This window comes from Myiozetetes cayanensis, unplaced genomic scaffold, assembly GCF_022539395.1.
Source record: "Myiozetetes cayanensis isolate MyiCay16 unplaced genomic scaffold, myiCay2020 scf4, whole genome shotgun sequence".
Classification (NCBI taxonomy): Eukaryota; Metazoa; Chordata; class Aves; order Passeriformes; family Tyrannidae; genus Myiozetetes; species Myiozetetes cayanensis.
The window spans coordinates 61,758,984-61,782,095 of record NW_026087631.1 but is presented as its reverse complement, the minus strand read 5'-3'; the positions used below and the strand labels follow the sequence as shown (position 1 = coordinate 61,782,095).

The 23,112-nt window shown below is 43.7% G+C and overlaps 3 protein-coding genes and 1 long non-coding RNA gene across 5 annotated transcripts in view; 3 read left to right on the top strand and 1 right to left on the bottom strand.

Annotated features, from left to right (window-relative positions):
- The window catches only part of RAI14 (retinoic acid induced 14), an 87,833-nt gene extending 85,687 nt beyond the window's left edge, over positions 1-2,146 (top strand). For both annotated transcript variants that reach the window (XM_050329231.1, XM_050329232.1), the window contains exon 18: positions 99-2,146. In XM_050329231.1, the coding sequence (XP_050185188.1) occupies positions 99-176 (78 nt within the window). In that variant the 3' untranslated portion in view covers positions 177-2,146. The remainder of the gene's footprint in view (positions 1-98) is intronic.
- Positions 2,147-10,306: 8,160 nt separating this feature from the next.
- Positions 10,307-11,093, bottom strand: LOC126647347 (uncharacterized). Its single transcript, XR_007630572.1, has 3 exons — positions 11,026-11,093; positions 10,717-10,855; positions 10,307-10,604 (listed from the first exon to the last, which is right to left on the bottom strand). It is a non-coding gene; the product is annotated as an uncharacterized LOC126647347 (long non-coding RNA).
- A 59-nt stretch (positions 11,094-11,152) lies between these two features.
- BRIX1 (biogenesis of ribosomes BRX1) lies at positions 11,153-15,782 on the top strand. The gene is made up of 10 exons (XM_050329589.1): positions 11,153-11,323; positions 12,049-12,160; positions 12,533-12,576; positions 13,205-13,275; positions 13,652-13,701; positions 13,795-13,868; positions 13,967-14,017; positions 14,315-14,416; positions 14,933-15,061; positions 15,375-15,782. Exons 1-10 carry the CDS (start codon positions 11,183-11,185, stop codon positions 15,642-15,644), a joined length of 1,044 nt encoding a protein of 347 aa, XP_050185546.1. The 5' UTR covers positions 11,153-11,182; the 3' UTR covers positions 15,645-15,782.
- Positions 15,783-17,492: 1,710 nt separating this feature from the next.
- The window catches only part of DNAJC21 (DnaJ heat shock protein family (Hsp40) member C21), a 13,035-nt gene continuing 7,415 nt past the window's right edge, over positions 17,493-23,112 (top strand). The window contains exons 1-4 of the mRNA XM_050329271.1: positions 17,493-17,629; positions 17,775-17,868; positions 18,770-18,893; positions 19,785-19,907. Of these exons, the coding sequence (XP_050185228.1) occupies positions 17,533-17,629; positions 17,775-17,868; positions 18,770-18,893; positions 19,785-19,907 (438 nt within the window). The 5' untranslated portion in view covers positions 17,493-17,532. The remainder of the gene's footprint in view (positions 17,630-17,774; positions 17,869-18,769; positions 18,894-19,784; positions 19,908-23,112) is intronic.

Here is a 23,112-nt window from a genome sequence, read left to right as displayed (position 1 = left end):
GAAATGAATCTAATACCTCAAAAATAGTTTGTCAATATTCTTAAAGAGTAGAGAGCTGTTTGAATTCAATCATCTTTTCTTCTTTCTCCCCTTTCTAGGGTCAAATGGATGAAGATGTTCAGAAGGTGCTTAAACAGATTTTATCGATGTGTAAAAGCCAATCACAGAAAAAGTAAACAAAGAAAAAGCCAAGGAAAACTCCCTATTTTTATTAATCCTGTTATGGTTGTTTATCTAGATTTGCCTTAACATAAGATTTAAAATTGGCAATTTGCTGCTTTTGTGTTATTGTGCTGTTTGTGAGGGGGATATAATTGTCCGTCTGTACCACTTCCACGTGCATTTCCATGTGCAGTAACTAAACACATGCCTGCTTTTCATATCCAAAATGCAAGTATGTTCTTCAGGCTTTTTACTTAGGCCACTCCATATTGTGTTTACCCTGTAAGTACTTTTCAGCTTCCTCCAACAGAAGCAGGTTAGCCTGGAGCAAAGCACTCGTGTTGCCTGGGTAAAGGTGAAATTCTCTGTGGGGTCTTCTGTACTGATTATAAGCTGCATCTTGTTACTGGGGATGTTTGATGCTGTAGCACTCAGATTCCTGACATTTTGCCATATGCAGTCTTTGGCAGAGCAGAAGCAACCTTTGCAGCAGTGAGCAGGAGTAGATATTTATGCTAAGCCAGAACGTCAAACAGCTACACTTCTTAGTGGGATATTATTTAAGATTAACAAACTATGAGGTAGCTGTCCCAATCCACCCAATGCACTGAGTACACAAAAATCATACCATACTTCAGAGTTTCCTTAACTACCTGGTAATGGAATGAAATTATTTCAAAAGGTAAAAGCATCAGTTTGTTGAAGTTCTGTACAAGCAGAACTGTCTGTATAAACAACCCTTTATGATAGGTTTAGCTGTCTATGCAAGTGTTGGCCATGAAGCTCAGGAACAAAACCAGAACATGTACTTTAGACAAGGGATTCTAGTGAACACAGGATGTTTACAGTGAATGTCAATGCCTCATACTTCCTAACCTCACTTTTGTAAAGATCTTCTCTTCAGTATATTTTTATTGGCCCTCTAATGAATTTTTTTGTAACTAAACCATTTTTTCTACATAATATTTGCATTAAGCTTATTAACAAATATTTTTAGGTAATTGTGTTTTAGAGAGTTTCTTTTTATACCCCCAAGTATTCAGTAATAGTGAAGCATAGTGAAGTGTTTTCAGTTTTTAAGAGATTTGTATGGAATAATAGACCTGTCTGTCAGTGTGGTCCAGAGCAATGAAGTCTAAAATGCAATTCAGACTGCTGTTTCAAAAAAATTTAGAAACTATAGATAGAGAACAGCAGAAGGTGTCAAAAAATTCTCTATATTGTTTGTAGAGGCTAGGAGCATCCGTAAAGCCTTTATCAGCACTTCTAAATTTAAAGTCAAATAAAAATGTCTAGTGTGGGATAGAATGAAACTACAGAAAAATGTTTCTAAGCACACACTGCACTTGAGGGTACAACCAATTTAACTAGCTTGCAGCTTCAATATGGTATTGTTTTTTTTATTCTATGGGGATATGTCTCTATTAATGGAGAAACCTTTCAGAGCTATATAATGTATGAAGTTTATGTAGAGTCATAATATGACAAGAGTCGGTAGTGCCTCAGGCTGACTGGACTCGTAGTGCACTTATATCAGATAATTCCTAACTCTGGCAAAACTAAATGAATTTTAAAAGCAAGAAGAAAAATGACACTTTTGCATCACTTAGAACTTGGTGTTACTTTTCTTGAGTGGTTTAATTAATGCCGGCTAATTTTGAACAGTATTTTGTAGTTAGACAGCTTTGAAAATGCTCCAAAGAAATGTGAAAAGAATTTTGCTGCACCTGAAATCTGAAAAGAATTTTTCTTCAAAAAAACACAAGATTTTAAGCATGCTAATGCTGCAAGTATAAAACTTGATGAAACATTTTGTAGGTTGCCTGATGGATTTAGTCTTCTACTTTGGTTTGGTTTGTATATTTATTACAATTATCTTTGTGGAATATTGGAAATTATATACTACAGCATAACAAGTTTCTTTATATGTAATTTACAAGACATTTCCTTATGCAGCAAATAAACTATTTCCAATTTTTTTTCACTTGTGTTTTCATTTACTTTTTGTATTGAGGGAAATCTCACTACACTGTTCTAATGTAGTACAAATGTGTTCTATATCTCACGTTTAGATACATGTCAGATGAACTAGTCTTTCCTCCCTGAAATTGCAACTTCATTATTAACTATCTTGGTCTGTTAGGTAGAATAGGACCCAGTCAACCCCCCACATACTCAGTTCTATAGATGGTGCCTTCTGACTGGTAAGTTCAGAGCCATTTCTCATGTGGACATTCCATTAGAGGTAATACAGGTTTCCCATTTGCCACTGTGTGTGTTCCAACTAAGTTTAAAACTACCTTAGAGCAGTAGCACAGATTGGTGATGTCCCACAGCTTTTCAAAACTGTGGTTCTCTATCACTTAGCACTTCACACACAGAACTACAGTGAAAGTATATATATACATATCTGTGTGTGTGTGTATATGCATATGGATATATGGATATGTATACTTTTTAAACTTAGTTACATAGACAGCCCCATTGCCTTTTATCATCTCCTCAGTTTTATTGGACAAACTGGCTTTTCAGTAACTTATTTGCTAAAATATCTTCCTGTCTGAGGGTGGAACACACAAACGGCAGGTACTGGGGATGAACATTGCCCTTGTCAAACACACACTGCGGTTTGCACACAGCAGTGATAATGTGGTCAGACTCCTTGAGCATTCTGGCTCTTCTCAGCCATCCTATGCCCTGTCACGGTAGACAATAGTGACAAATGACGATAGCAGGCTTCAGATGAAATTTGGGAGGAAACAACACCTTAGATCTGCATTGAGATCACTTTTTTTTTTTTTTTCCAAATTTCTCCCCCCCCTTTTCTTGCTGGATAAACTAAGGGCAAGTTCCTGTACACAGATGTTGCCTTAGTTACTTGGCATCTGGCTGTCATAGGCCCTCTCCTTTGCCAACCCTGGGACATGGGAAGAGGATGGAGGAGATTTCAGCAGCAACCAGGCAAGAACTTCTTGCAGTGTGCCCTGTCTCCTTGATGGACAGATCTTTTGGCTTCAGCAGCACACAGTGGTACACAGCCAACATCTGAGCACAAGTGTGGTTGAACCTCTTGGATGAGTTTGGCTTCCTGGGCCTGCTGCACACCAGATGCCCTGCTGGAGCCCCACGGATAGAGGCACAGGTAGGAAGGTAATATTCCCCCATGCTGGCTGAGCAAGGGGCTCAGTGATGGCAGAATGGTTTCCTTCTCACCTCTCCTCAAGTCAACTAAATGGTGATGTGCTACGTGCCAGCACAGCACAGCAGGAGCCAAGGGGAGACCACGCTGCTGTGCCCTGCAGCAAACCACACAGTGCCCTAGGAGAAGCAGCCAAGAAAGGGCTGGTGGAGAAGCTGGCCAGAAATCCCTTGGCAGATGCCAAAGCTCTAGGTGGAGCTGTTAAAGCCCACTTCATGTTTCGTGTTTCCCTGAGAGTGGCTGGCTGGGGGAAGGGGGTAGGTGGCGTGTGATTTCAGTGCTGAGTGTTTAAGCACTGTATAAATTACTGCTGCTGCATGCCTGTTGTGCTTAGACCATAAATCTGCTCACTGAGGGGCTTTTGCAGGGTAGAGTACCAGCCTAGAGTGTGCAGGAGAGAGGAGAGTAAGCAAAGAGGCTGGAATACCATGTGGGACATGGGAGGAAAGCTGTTTCGAAGCACTGGAACAGGGTTGTTCAGGTGCCTTTTGCCTGTCTGACCTGTCCCAGGGAGGGTCTTACTTGGGGTAGCCCCACCAGAGCATCCTGTGGCTTTCTTCACACTGATGCCAGCCTTCACCTGAGCAAAAGGCACGCACAAAAGGCTGAGGCAAGTCTGCCCTTAAACATGGGAGAGAAGAGACCCATGTGCTGGAGGGAAGAATCCCTGACTCGAGCAGTGTGGTCAGACCTCCCAGCGTAGGGCAAGTCCTGGAGGAGGGGTAACCCTCCCGTAGCTTCAGCTGTGTCTGAGGTCAGGGTTCAGCCTGCTGTTGTGGGACATCCTGGAATCCAGGCCACAGAGCAGCTCTTGTTGAATAAATGCATGGAAAAGCTCTGGAGGAGTTCAGTGTGGAGATTTCAGGGTAGCACAGTCAGATGTGATGCATGTGTTCTGCAGGCACAAAGATAACACAGCAAATGTTTTCAAAGAAACAGGAATGGGTGCAAGACTTTTAGGTCACTGTGCTTTTGGTGCCACAGAACTTAATGTCAAGCCACAGTTCAAGAGTTTGAGTACCTTGAAGGCTTTATCTCCAGCACTGCTGTCTGGTTCTGCAGACATGGGGCACTGGGGTGCTCTTGGGTGCTCAACAATTCTCAGCAAAGCGTTTCATAGAAGAGAAGTTTCAAATGCTTTTGTTCACCTCTGCCTCCTTCTGTCTGTTTGGATCCTTCATGATCCTTTTGAACATAAGTAATGGAGATACTACGTATAATAATAATAATGGCCAGTCTTGACGAGCGAAGATCCGGGGAAGGTCTTTACACCTTCCAGCCTGCGCATTGGATTTTTTAGGTGAGACACAGTGTGCACGGAACTGAGCCCACCCTTTAATCCTAAGGTTCATCTGCCGGGGCCAAGCGAGCTTGGACGGTGGCAGCGAGGTCCTTAGGACGTAGGTGGGTTGCCTTTAAGGGCTAACGAGCCCCACCTGCCCGGGAGTGGCCCTGACCGGGAATCGAACCCGGGTCTCGGCGGTGACAGCGCCGCGCCCTTACCACTAGACCACCAGGGGCTCCTTAGATACTAAGTACACACTAGAAATATACTTTATTTCGGTTTGTCTCATTTTGTTCTCAGGGCAGTAACAAATTAATTCTCCTCAATGGTCATTTCCATAAGCTCTCTATCTTAGAATTACAGTGGTGAATTGATGAATCAAATTAAAATCTGTGATTTAATAATTTCTACTAATTTGAGGAAGCCTGAGTCAAAATTTTTGTAGCTACTGACTAGATCTACAAGCTGAGCATCTTATGGCAACAAAGCCGTGTGCTTTGCTTGACATCTACAAGTGTTGGGGTCCCCAGGCTATGGTAGTGACAGAAAGTCTTCTAAGATGAAATGATGGCCTGTGTTGTGTTGGACCAGTGGTGGGATCCTTCATGGTGTGTCACTAACATATGGCTCCTCTGGGTCAGTTTTTGCCTTTGCACAAGCAGCAAAGGTTTGTTCTTTTAGTCTTGCAGATGCCAGTCCCCAGTCCCACTGGTGGCTTCAGAAGGGTCTGTTTTGTGGTACAACATGTAGTTCCTGGAGTATTTTTATGACACCCCTGAGATCAGCTCTTGGTTAGAGCCTGGTGCTAATAATACCAAGGGTTGTGGGTTCAGTCTCTGGAAGGGGCCATTTGCTGAGGAGTTGGACTTGAAGATCCTGGGTCCCTTCTAGCTCAAAATGTTTTTTGATTCTGTGAATCTGAACACATTTGTGGCTGTTTACAAACCTTTGGCTGCCCTGATTGGCTCCTATTGATGAGTTTAACACAGATATTTATCCCATCATTGGTTTTTCATTCTATCATTTTTAAAAGCCTGCTTGCATGCTGGTCTGTCCAGATGCACAGTGTTGGCCCTCCTTGTACATTTTCCAAGAGCCTGAAATGCTCAGACAGTTGGTAATGGGGCCTCCTACCAGCAGCTGGAAATTGGAAACAGCCACGACTTGGTGACATCATCCCCTGCAACGAGTTCAGGGCTGAATCGTCTCCTGCATCCCAGCGGGTGGCCATCTGCTCCTGCCTGTCTTGGTGTGCTGGTGTTAACCCTGCCCAGGGGGGATGCTGCAGATGGTATCTTGCACCCAGTGACCCTGAGGAGACAGGCATCAGAACACCAATCTGCCTGTATGGGAAGCTGTTGCTCCACTCTGGTCACTCTTCCCCTTAGGATTAGCCAAAATCATCCCTAGTGATGGCTGGGCTCGGGCCCACAGAACTCTTATTGCATTCCCTATAATTAAAGCAGCAACAGTAATGGACCCACTGCACATTAAGAAGCTCTGTCCAAAAATGCTTAAGTGTATTTGCTTCTCTGCAAACACTTAGCTGCCCACCAGGAGATGTCCCCCTAAAGAAGAGTCTGGGGAGCAAGGGGGGAAGCTGGATTAAGCTGCATTTTCCAGACTAAAAGAAAAACAACTCAAAACATTCCTGAGATATTAACCTGGCATTCCTTCCCCTCCAAGCCTCCTTCATAGCTGGAAAACTGTGAGGAGTCACAACTAAAAGCAAAAAGGTCTTCACTGCCCCATTCCTAGAAACAGCTCCTGTAGCAAATTTTGCTCTTCAAAGCACAGCTCTCAAAAGAGCAGCACTGCATTCAGCAGTTGGTGAGGCCTCAGCTGGGTGTGAGCACAGCTGGACAGATGTTGCAGAGCCGGGTGCAGACATGCCTGTGCAGGTGTTTCAAAGCTGGGTGCCTGCTGGAAGGTCGCAGTGGGGAGGGCAGCGTGTTCCCTGGCAGTGCTCCTTGCCTTGTTCCCTCCCGCAGCACGTGTGCGGGGCATTTGGGAGCAGTGGAGGGAGTGAGACTGGCCCGGAGCCCTGTGCTGCCTGAGGGCGGCTCTTTGCTCTCCACGGCGTTTCTAAAATTCCTGCCTTTGCTGCCACACGAAGAAATTGTCACCATCCCACGGTCCGGACTGACGAGGGCCAGTTTCCTCCACAGATGCTTTGGCTGATGGGTCTTTGGCACCTTGTTCCCTTGCAAAGATCTGCATAATTAAAGCCTCTGGCACTTTGTTGCCTTCCACATATCTGCACAGCCCTAGGGGATCGCCCAACCTGGGCTGTAGCAGGGAAGAGGAGCTCTGTGCAGCTCCTGCCTCTCCGGAGCCTTTCCGGGAGCCTTGGTCAGCTCCGGAGAGTGACTGCTCTCAAGGGACACCCTCCCCAGTCCTGTGTGCAAGTAGCAGCCTGGGTACACCCCAGCTCCTCTGGAACCTGTTTCATACCCTTTTTTATTTTATTAGGAGAGTGAACAGCTCCAACAAGCTTGTTGCCCAGAAAAATGGGATTTGTTACCCAGTGTGCAGCACACCAATAATTACACACTCAAGAGAGACACTGATTATTTATTCTGGTTGCACAAGCCTGGGTGCTCAGTGGTATTCCACAAATCAAGCACACTGACTAACAAAACTTTTTCCTATTTATACTTTCCAGTGTATATCTAGAAGAATGTATAAATAGGGGGCTCCTGCCCCCACCCTCTGTGTTCATCCACCTACCTGGACCGTGTCACCCATCATCGGTCTTCATCTCCCACCCAGAGCTCAATCTGTATCTCAAACTGCAGCTTGCAAAGGGAGCTACTCAGACCAGATGTATTCCTCAGCATCAGCAAACACAGGCAGTAATGTTCATTGGCTACAACTTCCATAGTTCTCTTATTAATTACTATTCCATCTTCTATCGGTTGATCATTCTCTCCATTCTTATGCTGGACATCACTTAGAGCTTGTTAGTTACTATCTGTTTCATGGATTAAATCTCCTTTCTTGTTGATTAAGTTTGAAAGTGTATAAACTGCAACCCGCCTGCAGTTACTGCGTGACTGGTGGAGCAGCTTCCTGCCTGCCTTAGTGCTGCAGTCCACTGGCATTTATGGGGCAAACCCCACACACATGTACAGATTGATCTGTTAATCCAAGACCTCCAGCTTTTTGCTCACTTGCTCACTTTTGGTCAACCCCATAGTCCCACCTGAGCTGGAAAGGTAGGAGGCTGCTCAATTCTCCATGGAAATTTTTAATCCACACCCAGACACACACACACAGAAATCCCCTACACCCCAACCCACTACTTCACCTCAAATACTGAGGTAGTGGGAGTGAAATTTCCATCATCTCTCTGCCCAGATTTTCAAGTTTAACAAAAGGGGAGCTTTTCCTGGGCAGTTCAGCTCTTTCTAGACTTCCTTTGGGTGCAGTTCTCCAGGATACTTGCACATGTTGACGTTCACAGCTCTGGTAGGTATTCAAGCCCACTTCTCACTCCTGTGAGAGTCTATTAACTCCACAAAGAGCTCAGAGTTGATTACATTTGGGACACCTGATTACATTTCCCTCCAACACCCCCTCCCTTGAAGAGCCCTCACAATTAATAAGCTGCAGCAATGCTGATGCACTGCCCTGTTCCTCCTTAGAGCCCAGGTAGGGACAGAAGGAGGGTAGAAAGAGGCTGAACACACCTGTTAATGCTTCCATTTATACCTAAGCAGTCCTGGCCCCCCTCAAAGACAGATTCACATCAAAATGAGCTTCTGTCTCAACAGGAAGGCATCAAGTGTCTATTCTGTAGTAGCTCCATTTTAAAAATAATTCCATATTTGCTCAGTTTAATGTTAGTGTCCTATCAGCAAAAGCACTGTTTAGCACTGCTATAATTACTTACACAGTTTCTACATATTTATTTTGGTAAAAGACCCACCTGCTGGATTCTTAGGGGTTTACAAGGTGCTACAAAATGAACTTAAAAACATACACTTACAGGAAACAATTTATCTCAGCTTTTCCAGTTGCTCCACTGACCAACTAAACACCCGTCTCGTCAAGAATATAAGAATATTGTTTCCTTATAAATCCATGCATAACTAAGTATTAAACAACTACTTCTTTCCATAACTTTGAAACAGAGGTATAGAACTCAATTCCTTTTGGGGAGTTGCTCAACAGGCTTTACAGACTCAAATGGTTGTAGAAAGCCAAGAAGATACAAGAACTCTTGTGCTGGGAGGCAGGAGATAACATCAGCACTGGCATTGTTGATGTTCTGTTGCATAAAGACTGTCAGGATCAGGAGCCAAAGGCATTTTTTCGACTTCTGGTATCTTTACAGTCTGGTGGGGACTCAAGGCTTCCTAGTTGTTTTCTGGTAGAATCAAAGAAATGCCTTCTTGAGGACCTGAGGTCAGTTCTTACTCTGAAAAGCATGAATCAGAGTACTTTGTTTTGTGGCCCCTGGATCTGGGATGCCCACAGCCCCAGTGCTGCCCCATCAGAGCTGCCCAGCAGCTCCTACCACAGCTACATTGAACCTGAGTAGGAGACGCTGGTTACAGTTCCCACCCCAGGAACGGGTTTACTTTACACTACTGAGTACTTACATGTACCATTTTATAAGAGAGCAGGTGGGCAAAATCTGAGTTATGGTAAGTCTGTCCTCTGATACCACTAAAACAAAAAAAGCATGAAATAAACATTTCCTCTGCTGCAGGTTTCCCAGAGTCTGCAAGGGGAAGAGACTTGTCAAACAGCAGAGAGAAAAAGTACTAAACTAACCTGAGTTCTGGCTCTCGTGCAAAGTGTGGCAGGAACTTAAACCTAATCCAACAGTGGGGGTCTGCAGAATGTCAGTAACTTCCAAGGTCAAAAGGATGCCTTTCCAGTCATTTTCCTCTCCACGCTTTTTACTTTACTGTTTGAAGGCAGAGATGTAAAAGAATCCATCACAGATGGATCTGTTGCCATACAGCACCGAGGCTGAAGCCCAGAATTCCCATGTTTTTGTTCCCTAGAACCATATCCATGAAAGCACAAGGTGCACAAGCACCTCCCCACCTATGTGAGTCTAGGCCCAGACTCAGCCCACTTTGGGGTAAAGACATTAAGTCCTGCACAAACCAGGCATGTCTGTAAAACTTAATACTTATGAAATGCAAGTTACTTTCTGTTATTTTGTGGTGTTCTAACTTCTTAGAACTTTACTAAAATAAAAGTCTTCATTTTGCACCAAAACGGAGTCTGTGCCCTCAATCGCCACAATCTGTAGGCAATCACACAAAAATACAAATGCTAAGTCACAGCAACATCTTTGAACACAATACAAGGAACCTGGATACTCTGAAATAAATCACACTAAGGAAGCAGTGTGTTCTGCTTCATTTTTATCCTCTCACCCAGAGATTATGCAAATCATTCTTAACATCTGTAGTCAGGGATAACATTAATAACTCCCAATGACAGCATAACTTTTTTTTTTCACTGAAGAAATTGAAACAGTAAGCCAAAAGGAAGTTCACCTACACTGAACACTTCCGCTGGAAAAAAACCAATACCAAACCAAATTAAGAGTAACTTCGAATATTATCAGGTACCTTTATCTGCCCTGGAGTTTAAAAATTTGTAATTGTTTTTCAAATGTAAAATTTATTGCAATAAACAGAAGATTGGCATGGAAGACAATAAAACTGAGCTGCTAACACTGTGCACTCTGAAAGTATACTCTTGCTGACATAAGGAAGATGTGTAAAATGGTAAACAGAACTACTTTAAACTCAAAATAATCCCAAAGGACTTGGGTTCTGTTGGATTGTGGAGCAATCCACTTGGTGAGATACGAATGTACTGTTTTCCACAGGTGCAAAGCAGGACCTCATCTGGCAAACAACAAAACTTGACCACAGTCTGAGGCTGTAGAAACTCCAGTTCAGGAGTGCCTTCTGTTGCTGAAAAAGGCTATTGAGAAGGTAAAATAATTTCATAAATAATTTTAAATATGAAACTTTTCTCTCTTCTAATGGTTTTTAACAGTAGAGAGTAGTAGGGTAGGACAGGGTCATGTACATACAGAAACACCTCAGCAGCAGCATTCTTGCAGATGTGTAATGAATCACTGATCCAATAAACAGTGATGTCGCCAGAACAGTTGTGAGTAATGAGTAAGTAAATCCTGGCTTCTGTATCCATTTACCAATTCAACAGCAGTACTGCAGACAAAATGGTAAACTAGGATCAGATGAAATTCCAAGAAATTGAGATATAATAAGAATTAATCAAGAGGAGGAGAAGCCTAGCGGCATCACTGACAAAACAGGTCAGCATTTGCCAGAAAGAAACCACCTGCTGCTATTAAGAAATCACAGCACGAAGGGCTCACCGCTGGTGGGCGGCGGCGCCGAGAACGGCATGGCTGGATGCGGGGCAGGACAGGAGGGGCGGGAGCGGGGCGGGACGGAAGGGGCGGTGCAGGAAGCGGGAGCGGAGGAAGTGCGAGCGCAGGAAAGGCGGGCAGGGCACACGTGGAGTGCGGGGACATGGCAGCGGACAAGAGGAAGCGTGGGGCGCTCCCGGCGGGAAAGGGGAAGCGCGCCAGGACCGGCCCCAGCGCGGCAGAGGCAGAGGCGGCCCCGGCCGGAGCCCCGCAGGAATACAGCATCCCGCCGCCCGTGTCCCAGGTACCGCCGCAGAGCGCGGCTCCTCCCGAGGGGTTCGGCCTGCCCGGGGCTCCGGGGCTCGGGCTGCCTGCGGGAACGCCGCTGTTTGGCTGATTCCTAATCTTTTATAATCCCAGCGCGAGTAGGAGTAACGCGGTGCTGTGCTGTGTTGTGTCGGGGGGGTACGCGAAGGGCGCTGTTCTGGTCGGTGTAAGTAAGATGGGTTACGGTGATCTCAGAAGTACCGGGAAGAGCGGGGTAATTCTGTTGTGTACAAAGGGTGTATGGAAACCGTGCCTGTTCCGTTTAGGAGTGATCCTGAGGAGGTTTCAGTAATTGCTTTATAAGTTGCGTTCCTGAAAAACAAAGAGCAGCACGTGTAGGGCGGAGATGTGGTCGGATGCCCACGGGTCGGAAAAGCGGAGCCGTGCTCTGGGGCTGTGCCCGAGCTCGTTCTGCAGGGAAGGAGCGGTGGCCTGTGTGAATAAGTAGTGCACGTGGCTGTTAATAGTGTGGTGCGAGGGAAAGAAAGGCTTTAGCTGGGAGCAGACCGGAGCAGGACGGAGCACAGACCCTGCTGTGAAAGCAAGGCCCCTGCATTCTCTAGGGAAGCCACCGCTCTTGCTGGGTGGGTAGATAATAACAAGTGTGGGTTTTGTAGCTACTGACCGAACACTTATTTTTGCTGTGTTGTAGTAGTATTAAGGCCAGAAACTTCCCAGGTAACTTTTGTGTCTTTTTCGTAGGGTAAATGGAAGAACAAGGAGCGAGTGCTGATATTCTCCTCTCGTGGAATCAATTTCAGAACAAGGCACCTAATGCAAGACTTAAGAACACTGATGCCTCACTCTAAAGCAGGTAGGCTTAAGCGTCATTCCTAATTTATATTTTCAGAATATTTTGAAGCCAAGAACTTAAGGCAACCTGCTCTTTATTTTTTTGAATGTGGTACATAAGTGTTTTGATGAAACTTGTATCTTAAGCAAACACCAACCCCCTTTTGAGCCAACAAATGCAGCACCTTCACATCTTAATATTTCCTGAGAAATTAATCCCGTGGCATCAGTCCTGCAAGTGCACAGTTTTGCTGCTGTGCTTGTTTATTCCATAACAGGATTGAAACTTTTTGGTTATAAACTCGTAAAATTTTTGCAAAAGGACTGACTGTTAAAGGAATGTCTTGTGTTAAATTGTCTTTCGAACCTCCTAAATGTTGTTCTTATCTTCCAGATACTAAAATGGACCGTAAAGACCAGCTGTTTGTAATTAATGAGGTAACCAAGGATTTTTCTAGTGCTCATTTTCTTTTTGAAATTTTCTATGAAAATTCAATGTGCAAGGGAAAAGGGCAGCCAAGTTCAGAGGATATCATACTAGTTATAGGAGTTGTATAATTTCATAGGTGAAAATTATTGATATTTAAAAACACTTGTATTAAAACAAGAAGTTGAATTTTGATGAATGAAACCAAAATTAAACTTTTCATTAAACATAGATTTTTAGCATGAAGAAATAAAACCTTCTATATAGGTGAAAGTTTATACTTGAAGAATGCAGGACACAAATATGCAGCCAGCCTAAGCAATGTAGTAGAACATTGGTAGTCCTGAACCTAGGACCCAGTGTTACAGCTCCTGCTCCCAGGTTTATGCCTGGAGAGCTTATCAGGTTGTTTGTAGCTTTAATGAAGTTACTACTCTTTTTAATAATTATGTGAGGTTTTTCAACAAAACAAGTGCTTCAGATCAAGTTTGGGGATCCTTAGGTGGAACTTGATAAGTCAAAACCTTTGCTTTTGGACTTGTATTTTGGAGAGGGGAAAATCGTAGTGCTGAATGTGGAAGGTTTTCAGTAATATCTTCAGAATGTTTGTAAACAGCTAATTTGAGATGTCTTGTGTAGGTGTGTGAAATGAAAAACTGCAACAAGTGCATCTTTTTTGAAGCCAAAAAGAAACAGGATCTCTACATGTGGTAAGGAAATGCTATGTTTTGTTACATTTCTATATATAGCTGCAGATGCTTCAGTGTTAGCTTAAATTTCTTACTGTAATAGTGAAGATGCATGAAATAGTGTTGCTTAGTTAAATCTGTTCTAATATTGCACTTCTGCGGGTAGTGGAAGTTTACAGTGCATGACCAGCTTTTGTCGGCTGTTTACAGAAGCATTTTACAAAATTATTTAGAAAGCAGGTATTTATGAGTACGTTAAAGGAACTCAGTAATGTTATGAAAGCAATCAAAATTACTTCAGTAGAGGAGTTGAGGGTGTACTGTGGAAATCCAGCATACCTTCTGGCTGCTGTTAATGTTTTTCTTTTCTGTCTTCCCCACCTCCTGTCCTCCACAGGCTTTCAAACACACCACAGGGACCATCAGCTAAATTCTTAGTGCAGAATGGTAAGCCGGTTGACATTGTTGTGGTTGTACTCTTGCTTCTTTGTACAGTTTTCTGTAAGTACTAAAATGATACCTTTTTAAAAATGCCTGTAGTTCACACGCTGGCTGAATTGAAGATGACGGGAAATTGCCTAAGGGGCTCACGGCCCCTCTTGTCTTTTGATCCAGTAAGTATAGTTTCCATTTCATTGACTTTGCTTTTGTTCTGTTGGCATGACCATTGCATTTAGATGTGTATGTAAAATTCAATTTTTATTCTTTGTAGATCTTTGACAAGGAGCCGCACTATGCCCTGCTGAAAGAATTGTTTATTCAGGTCAGTCTGTAGTTCTGCTGTCGAATGTTTCTTCTTCACTGGAAGTGTTCTTTGGCAACATACTTAAAAATCTCAAGTGTTTTTTCAAGCAGCACTTTAATCCTTCTGAACTTTCAAAAAGTCCTCCAACGATTTGGGTCGTGTTCTCAATGTGACTTGAGCACTTGTTCTTAAGTTTTGAGTTTTGAAATGTAACCTGGGATTGGGGTCTTAGTTAATTAAGACAAATTTAAACTGAGCCATTTATGCTTGACCTCTTAAACTGTAGATATTCAGAAATGCTGCCTCTTATTACAGATATTCAGTACACCGCAGTATCACCCCAAAAGCCAACCTTTTGTCGACCATGTCTTCACCTTCACCGTTACAGATGAGAGGATCTGGTTTCGGAATTACCAGGTTAGTGGTCTCTCTCAGCTCTTCAGAAGGAGCTCAGGGGAGTAATTTCATATCAGATCCATTAATTAAAGTGGGAAGAATCATTATTATTGGGATATGCCAACCTCTAGTGCTTCCAGATTCAGTCCTGATACGATTTACCTTTTGCTGTATCTCTGGAGAGATCTGGTTCAGTCAGCTTGCATTCAGTGAGTTGTGGTTCTGTGGTGGATGTCTTGGCCATGGGAAGTACTACCCAAAGCCTACACTTTGCCCTGTAACCTTACTTGCTGCTTTGACCCAAAGTGAGCTGGAGCTTACTTTCTAAAGGAGGAATTCACAAATGCCTGGTACTCTCTAAAAGCTGGCTTGAACCTGAAAGGACTGCTTTATGTTCGACAAGTGTAGCTTATCAGCTTCAGGGGCAATATATCTCAGATTTAAATTCAGTTGTGCCTTACCATTGCAAGGTGCCTACAAGGTCATAGACTGTGATTTGATCCATGAGAATTTAGGGAAGTCTTCTTTTTATTGCAGATAATAGAAGAAGATGCATCTCTGGTAGAAATTGGGCCTCGTTTTGTTCTGAATCTTATAAAAATCTTTCAAGGTAGTTTTGGAGGGCCAACACTGTACGAAAATCCTCATTACCAGTCCCCAAATACGGTAAGCAGTTCTTTGTTTTCTCTTTCATTCAGCAACTAATTTGAAAAGCAGTGTCTCTGCAGGAGCATCACACATGCCCTGCTCCAAGACCCTTCATAGAAAAGAGCCCCAAGTGATAATAATTCAAGAACAGACTAAATTTTTGTAATTTGTAAGCATGTAATGAATGCAGAAGTGATGTTACTGAAAAGATGGCATTACACTGAGGATTTTGGCCACTAAGCAGAGAAATTATCATGTGTTTCTTTAATACTGGACTTTTTCTGTATTGCTTATTTGAAACATGTTCACATTTAAATTCTTATTTTTATAGCATCGACGGCTGATAAGATTGTCAGTGGCAGCGAAGTTTAGAGAGAAACAGCATGTGAAAGAAGTGCAAAAGGAGAAGAAAAAAGCAAGCAAGGTCCTTGTTAAAGAAGATCCTACAGAAGTGGTCTTTGAAACTCCAGCTGAAGAAAAGCCAGTGGAAATACAGCTTGTGAAACCGGAGTCAAAGCCAATTGTCAAAGATAAAAAGAAACTACGCAAAATTCAGAGGAAGAAGCAAAAAAAGCTATTCAGAACTGAATCATCAGCATAAATGTTACAAGGGATGAAACTAATTTATTGACATAATATTGTAAATAAATTATTTTTATAGGCTAAACTATCTGGAGTTCAGTTTTAAGTAAACAAAATATCCATTTTTTATTAGGATTTTGTGTTTAATAGGTTTCTTTTTTTGTCTTCTGGGATTCTGGGTTTTGAAAAATATGGCATCCCATCCAACCCAGCCTTCAACACTTCCATGGATGGGTCATCCACAGCTGCTCTGGGTGACGTGTTCCTGTGCCTCACCATCCCCCCAGTAAAGTTGTTTTTTTCCTCTAATATCTGAAGTCTGGTTCCAAGACTGGGGCACAGAGTGGCTGGAGAGCAGCCAGGAGGAAAGGGACCTGGGAGTTTGGATATGACAGGAAGCTGAACATGAGCCAGCAGTGTGCCCAGGTGGCCAAGAAGGCCAATGGCATCCTGGCCTGCATCAGGAATGGTGTGGCAGCAGGAGCAGGGAAGTGCTCCTTCCCCTGTACTCAGCACTGGTGAGGCCACACCTGGAGTGCTGTGTCCAGTTCTGGGCCCCTCAGTTCAGGAAGGATATTGAGGTGCTGGAGCGGGTCCAGAGAGGAGCAACGAGGCTGGTGAAGAGACTTGAGCACACGTCCTATGAGGAGAGGCTGAGGGAGCTGGGGTTGTTTAGTCTGGAGAAGAGGCAGCTCAGGGGAGACCTCATCACCCTCTACGACTATGTAGCCAGATGGAGGTTGGTCTCTTTTCCCAGGCAGCTCTCAGTAGGACAAGAGAGCATGGTCTTAAGCTCTGCCAGGGGAGATTTAGGTTAGGTATTAGGAAGAAATTCTCTACAGAGAGGGTAATCACGCATTGGAAGGGGCTGCCCAGGAAGGTGGTGGATTCTCCATCCCTGGAGGTATTTAGGAAGAGATTGGATGTGGCACTTAATGCCATAGTCTAGTAACCACAGTGGGTTTGGATCAAGGGTTGGACTTGATGATCTCAGAGGTCCTTTCCAACCTGACTGATTCTATGATTCTCTCTGAAGAGCGCGGGTATCAAAAAAAAAAAAGTTACCTGAGAACCTAAGAATGGGTGCTGTACTGGCTGTGCCCCTGAGCTCCTCAGCACCCATAGGAATGAGAAATACCTGTCCAAAAGATAGTGTGGCCAGCAGGACCAGGGAAGAAGTTCTCCCCCTTTACTGGGCACCTCTAGTCCTTTGTCCAGTTCTGGGCCCCTCAATTCAGGAAGGACACTGAGGTGCTAGAGCGAGTCTGAAGAAGGGCAACGAAGTTGGTGAAGCACAACCAAGTTTGAAGCAAAAGTCTTATGAGGAGTAGGAGTGTTTAGGCTGGAGTAGACTCAGGGGAGATCTTATCACTCTCTAAAAGCACCTGGAAGGAGCCTGTAGCCAGGTGGGGGTCGGTCTCTTCTCCCAGGTCACTGACAACAGGACACAGTCTTAAGCTGCACTGGGGAAGGTTTAGGTTGGACATAAGGAGGAATTTCTTCACAGAAAGGGTGATTAGACATTGGAATGGACTGGCCAGGGAGGTGGTGGAGTTACCGCCCCTGGAAGTGTTTAAAGGGAGAAATGAACGTGGCACTTAGTACCACGGTCTGGTTGACACGGTGGTGTTGGGTCACGGGTCGGACTCGATGATCACAGAGGTCTTTTCCAACGTGAAGGATTCCGTGGTATCCGCTCAGCTCGGCACCGCGGGCCGACACGCCCCTCCCAGCCCGGGGACGGCGCAGCGCCGCCCTCCCAGCCCGGCAGCCTCTCCCGGCTGGTGACAGCGGCCCGCAGGTCCCGCCCCGCTCCTCCCTGCGCGGGGCGGCCCTGACGGCTGTGCCCGCCCCGCCGGCCGGCGCTTCCCCGCGGGCCGAGGCACCGCCGCCCCGCCGCCGTCGCCATGAAGTGCCACTACGAGGTGCTGGGCGTGAGGCGCGACGCCGCCGAGGAGGAGCTGAAGCGGGCCTACCGCCGGCTGGCGCTGCGCTGGCACCCGGGTACGGCCGCGGCTCCGGGCGGGGGGCCCGGGGAGCCCCGTGCGGCCCCGGGGAGTCGCCTGACTCGGGTGCCGGGGGCGGCGGGGCGGGCTCGGCCGCTGTGCCGTGCGGCCGCTTACACCTGTTTCGTTAAATCGCCCTGCAGATAAAAACCTCGAGAACGCGGAGGAGGCGGCGGAGCAGTTCAAGTTGATCCAGGCGGCGTACGACGTGCTCAGCGACCCCCAGGAAAGGGCCTGGTGAGCGGCGCTTGGCCTGGGAGAGACTTAGTTAGGTCCTGTCTCTGCCTGGCCTTGGAACGTGCTGCCCGTGGGCCTTGTGGGAAGGGAGTGCGGGCATCCATGGGCAGGAGCGAGCCCCCTTTAGGCTCTGGAAGGGGTGGGAGCCGTGCAGCCTTGCTGGAGAGGCACAGATCCGCGCCCACGCCTTCCCTGCTGGAGGTGAAGGTGTGCTGGGCACCGAGGAGTGCTCTGGGACACGCCAGTGTTGGCCTCTGCCTCCTCTCCTGGAGCAGGAGGCAGCCTGCGCGGTATCACAAGTGCCCCTCCGGTCAGCCCTGCTGGCCTTGGGCAGGGCAAGCACGCGTTCAGTGTCCTTCGGGTGCTGCACGTTAAGTCTTAATGACGTACGTTATGTTTCTGTAGCAGAATTCTGAAATACACACGCACACATACCCTTAAGAGAGTGATACTCAAATGTCCTGTGTAGCTTGTTTTTCAAATGGTCTGAAGCAGGTTACGTAGCTAGAACCACCTGTGCTAGGTTTGTCCTCTTTGAAACTGCAGGACTGGTTTTCAGTTTTTATATGCCAGTGTATGATTTGGGGGTTTTTGAGTGTGCATAAGTATCGAGTGATTTAAATAATCATTTATACCCATTTCTGAAACATCTTGCTCAAATGTGGTTGATTACTAGCTGCCTGTTAAAAAATTGCTGCTATGGATACTGCAAATAAAGTAATAGTAAGTAAACTGAAGGTCAAGATAGAATATTTACTGAGCCTACCTTGTTTTTCTCTCTGAAGGCTTTGGATGTGAGAGCCAAATTACAGACACCAGGCTAAGCTATACCTTGATGTAATAGGCGTACTGTGAGAATGTCCTGTGTCTCTACATCCTGGATGCTGTGAATTTTTTCTAGGTATGATAATCACAGGGAGGCTCTGCTGAAAGGAGGAGTTGATGGAGAGTACCAAGATGATAGTTTGGATCTGCTGCGCTACTTCACTGTTAGCTGTTACTCTGGATATGGAGATGATGAAAAGGTAATGAATTAATTTAAGGTATCAATTTAAATTCCGTTCTAAATGTTGGCATTTGTTTCGTGTGGAAAAGTTATGTGTAGAATTGTTAGCATGGGTAGTAATAATGCTCACACAAATCTAAGACAAAAGTTGCACTGGACATTTAGGGAAGCTTTAATTCCTGCATGTTGTCTAACAATTACTTAATCATAATTTCCAACTAAGCCATACAACTGCGAAGTGTGTATATTATTTATTTATGTTATATAGTGAAGCATTCCAGAGATTTGCAATACCATCTGTTTATTCAGAAATACATTCAAAGGCTAGAATGCTTCAAACTGCAAAAAAGCAATGTAACAAGAATTCTTGGGGAAGGTTAAATTAATTCCCTATCTCATTTTTTGAGTCCCCATTGAATTTTAAAATACTCACTATAAATTAAAAAGCTCCAAGTGATCAGGAAAACCTCCACCAGAGAAAATACTTTTCTATCTTTGTATTACTGTACTAGGAGTCAGTTAGTAATGTATTAATTTGAAAAGAGATAGGATACTTAATAACGAATTTTATATCTGGAACTTCCACAAAACCTGATCCTGTGTAACTAGAAACTTATCACCCTCTCCAGCATGCTGAAAATATTTTTCTTTTTAAATTTAGATTCGACTACAGGTGTGAGAGAGACAGGAGATGGAAATAAAAGGCATGAGAGATAATGGAACTATGTTAAACAGAAGGGTCATGCTGTCTAGAACAAGTGCTTACAAGGCCTTTACCCTGATTTTGAGTTGCTTTTGCAGAATTATAGTATTTCTCTAAAATACACTCCTGCACCTGAGCATTTGTACATCTATTATTGAGCCATTCAGAATGAGTCTGATTGATTGATCAATTGATTGATTTTTTCAGGGGTTCTTTACAGTCTATCGACAAGTTTTTGAAAAGATTGCGAAAGAAGAGATGGAATACATAACCCAGGAAGATCCTGAAGAATTCCCTATGTTTGGATATTCCCAAAGTGACTATGATACGGTAAGAGCAAGTGTAAATCTGAACTGAAGGTAATGGAGTTTAGCCATTACTTTGTTCCACGCTGAAACCAAAGGAAAGGCTCCTCCTGATCTCTGAAGTGAATGCAAAACCACGTATCTGGTATTCTACTAATGTAGACCATTACTATAAAGGAAGTGCTTGTGTTCTGATTTGTAGTATTTTGGTGAATTAAAATTGGTATTTCCCATTGGACTATAGTATTAGCCAGGCCTTTAGGGTAAGCTGTCAGACAAACATTTCATGAGGTCAACTATAATTATGCCACTGGAACTTAAATGTAATGCAAGACCTGTAAAGTAAAAGAAAAGATGTTTGTTTCCTGATGAGAGTAGTTTACCAGTATTTAACACAACTTACATTACAGAAAGGGATTTGAGATAATTTTTTCCAGTAGAGGAAAACTGCATAACACTTACTGCATAGCACAGCCTGTAGAAAATAAATGTGGTGGTTGACCTGCAGTGTTGAGTTGCCACTATGATTACCTTGCCATCTGCAGTTAGCCTGTAGTAAGATTTGATTCTGAAAATATTGCATGCTTTCCTTTGTGAAGTAAGAAAAGAAAATGTATAGGGGACACCTGAATTCTTGTCATCTGGTTTGCCAGCTATTTGTTATGTTCTGTTTAGAATTCTTTCTTGAGGTTACCAGTATTCCTGTGTTGAAATTAAATAATGAAGTAATAACGCTTCCTCTAGGTAATAACTGCACAATATCAAGTGTAGTCAGATGTTGCCTCTGGTCTGCTCCCTTTAATGTATGGCCAGTTATTTATGAAATTTAAATTAATACATTCCTTAAAAGTTAGTAACTTCAATGGTACAGAACTTGGCTGGAGTTGGAAACAAAAGTTACAAATCAAACTTCTTAATAAGTGTGAGAATGGGTGTTTAGATGCCAGAATGGTTTAACAAGTGGAAATCTTTCCTGGGGAGAATATGTAGTGTCTATTAACCAGCTAAAATCTGTCTCTTAACAGAGTTATCTTGAAAGATCTTTTGGAAAATACTTGTTTTGAGTCTATGGCATAGATATGATTATGGACTCAAAATGGCTTTTATGCTGTCAATTAATAATTGCAAAAAGGGCTGGAATTCAGGCTTTAAAATCTGCCTTGTTCATGCTGTTCTGAAAGCAGAGTGCTCACTTCCCCCCCCCCCTAGGGATTCATAGCAAACAGCCTCTGTTAAGTAGAAAGATAATTTTCCCTGTTGTGTTATTTTCAGAGAAAGAGATTACACTATCAGACGATTCCAGCATTGCAATGTTCACTTACCTACTCAGTGGGAGTGTTGTGGGAAAAGAGTTTTAGCAGGGAGCTACAAGAACTCCACAGAAGCTTCAGAATCTGAGGTGTGAATACTCTGGTTTGGTCTATTTAGTGAATTCATAAGAAACTTGAGAGGCAGCTTGATCAGTGCCAGGCAGCCAGGAAGGGTACTCGTAAAGCCGTGAGTTCACAAGCCTTCATGGGAGGAGCAGACTTAGAGGTCAATTAGATGCAGAAACAAAAGTGATCAGCTCCAAGTGTGAGTAGTAGGCAAAGCAAAATCCACCTGGGAGTCCAGGGAGCTGCTGTACAGGCTGCTGGAGAATGTCAGAGATTTGGTTGTGTTTCAAATTGTTAAGGTAGCTACTGAGAAGGGGGAGAGTCTCAGCTCATACAGCTGGTGAAGCGGAGGATGATCCCTGAACTCAGTTGATGGCTGAGCATCCTTTTACACAGAAGTATCTGAAGTAGAAATCTTCTGAAGTTGAAATCTGAGGTAGTGTAATCTCACTTAGGTTATTGGATGAAATATGAATGTATGGTAATTATAGAGCTGGGTTTTTGTGATAGCAGATAAAAACTGCAGCAACTTACCTGCCAGAGGCCACAGCCGTGAACTTTGCATGTAGATAGGCTGCTGGAAATTATTTTTGAGGTGTTGACAGTTGTAGTCCGTGTGAATAACAATGGCAGAAGGAGGAGTCACTATAAGAAGAGATATTAAACTGTTAGGTTAAATTCTTCTGTGAGGTAACCCAAAATATGAGGAGTATGCATATAGGAGCAAGTAGTAAAAGGAAAGATTGATGGGGAAGTGTAGGAGAATTAGAAACCTTTTGGGTTAAGGCAGGAGTAAAACAGCTGATGGGAATCTGAGGAGTCTCAAGGACTAAGTGTTTTGAGAACATGACAAAGACTGGACATCTACAGGGATGAGAAAAACAGCACCTGCAGAAGGGAGTTTAAGCTGAACCTGCCAGGAGACATGGGAATAGAAGCGTTGTAGTTAGATTTAGAAGGAGAAGAATTTAGAAAATAAGATATGTTAACTAGCCAATAAGAATCGTGTGAACAGTGTATGTTTTGTGTGTGTGACCAATAATAGGTTAAGTAGTCAAATATGTGGTAGTTATTGAATTGTATAAAAGTAAGTGTAATTTCCAATAAAGATGAAGCTTCCAAAACATCATATTGGTGTGTGTGAAGTTTCCACTGGGTCTCGCACGTGTTACAGGGAAGTAATGCAAAAAGGGAGTTTAGGCATATGGTGATCACTGAATATACAAAATGCAGAAGGACAATAATTATTTGGAGAGAACTAGAGAACACACCCAAAGTAATTATTATGCCACGTTATTAATCTAGCATTTACTAATGAATAGTAAAAGGAAGAAGAATAAGTAAAGATCCCTTTTTCTTTGATGTGAAAGCTAGAGGGCATAATTTTAATATGCAGTCATATAGTTTGCTAACAAAACAGAAGGAAATGTATCTTCACCTAGCCCCTTGTTAACTATGCAAGTGAAGGTCTGTGCTGTTGTATCATCAAGGGCTATTAATTTCTGTCTTGTTCTGGAAACAGAGAGAGTATACAGGGAAGAAATAGAATTACGTGCCTGTGTTTGTTTTATTGCTTTTTTTTATGCTGGTCACTGGCTGCTGTTGGAAATGTATGACCAACCTTTGGTGTAATTTAATGTGGTGGTTCATAGGCAATCTGTGCATATACCAGCTTGTGGACAGCAAATCTTATTCTGATTGTGCTTTTCATTTTGACAGGAAACGTAGAGCACAGCTAAGTAACTGGACACTAGTGTCAGCATGATCCAATCCTGCAAGGGGATATTTTTCGAAGTTGCAGTTTGTAATAGTTTAGACAAGGTTGTGGACTTGACACACTTTCACACTTTAAGA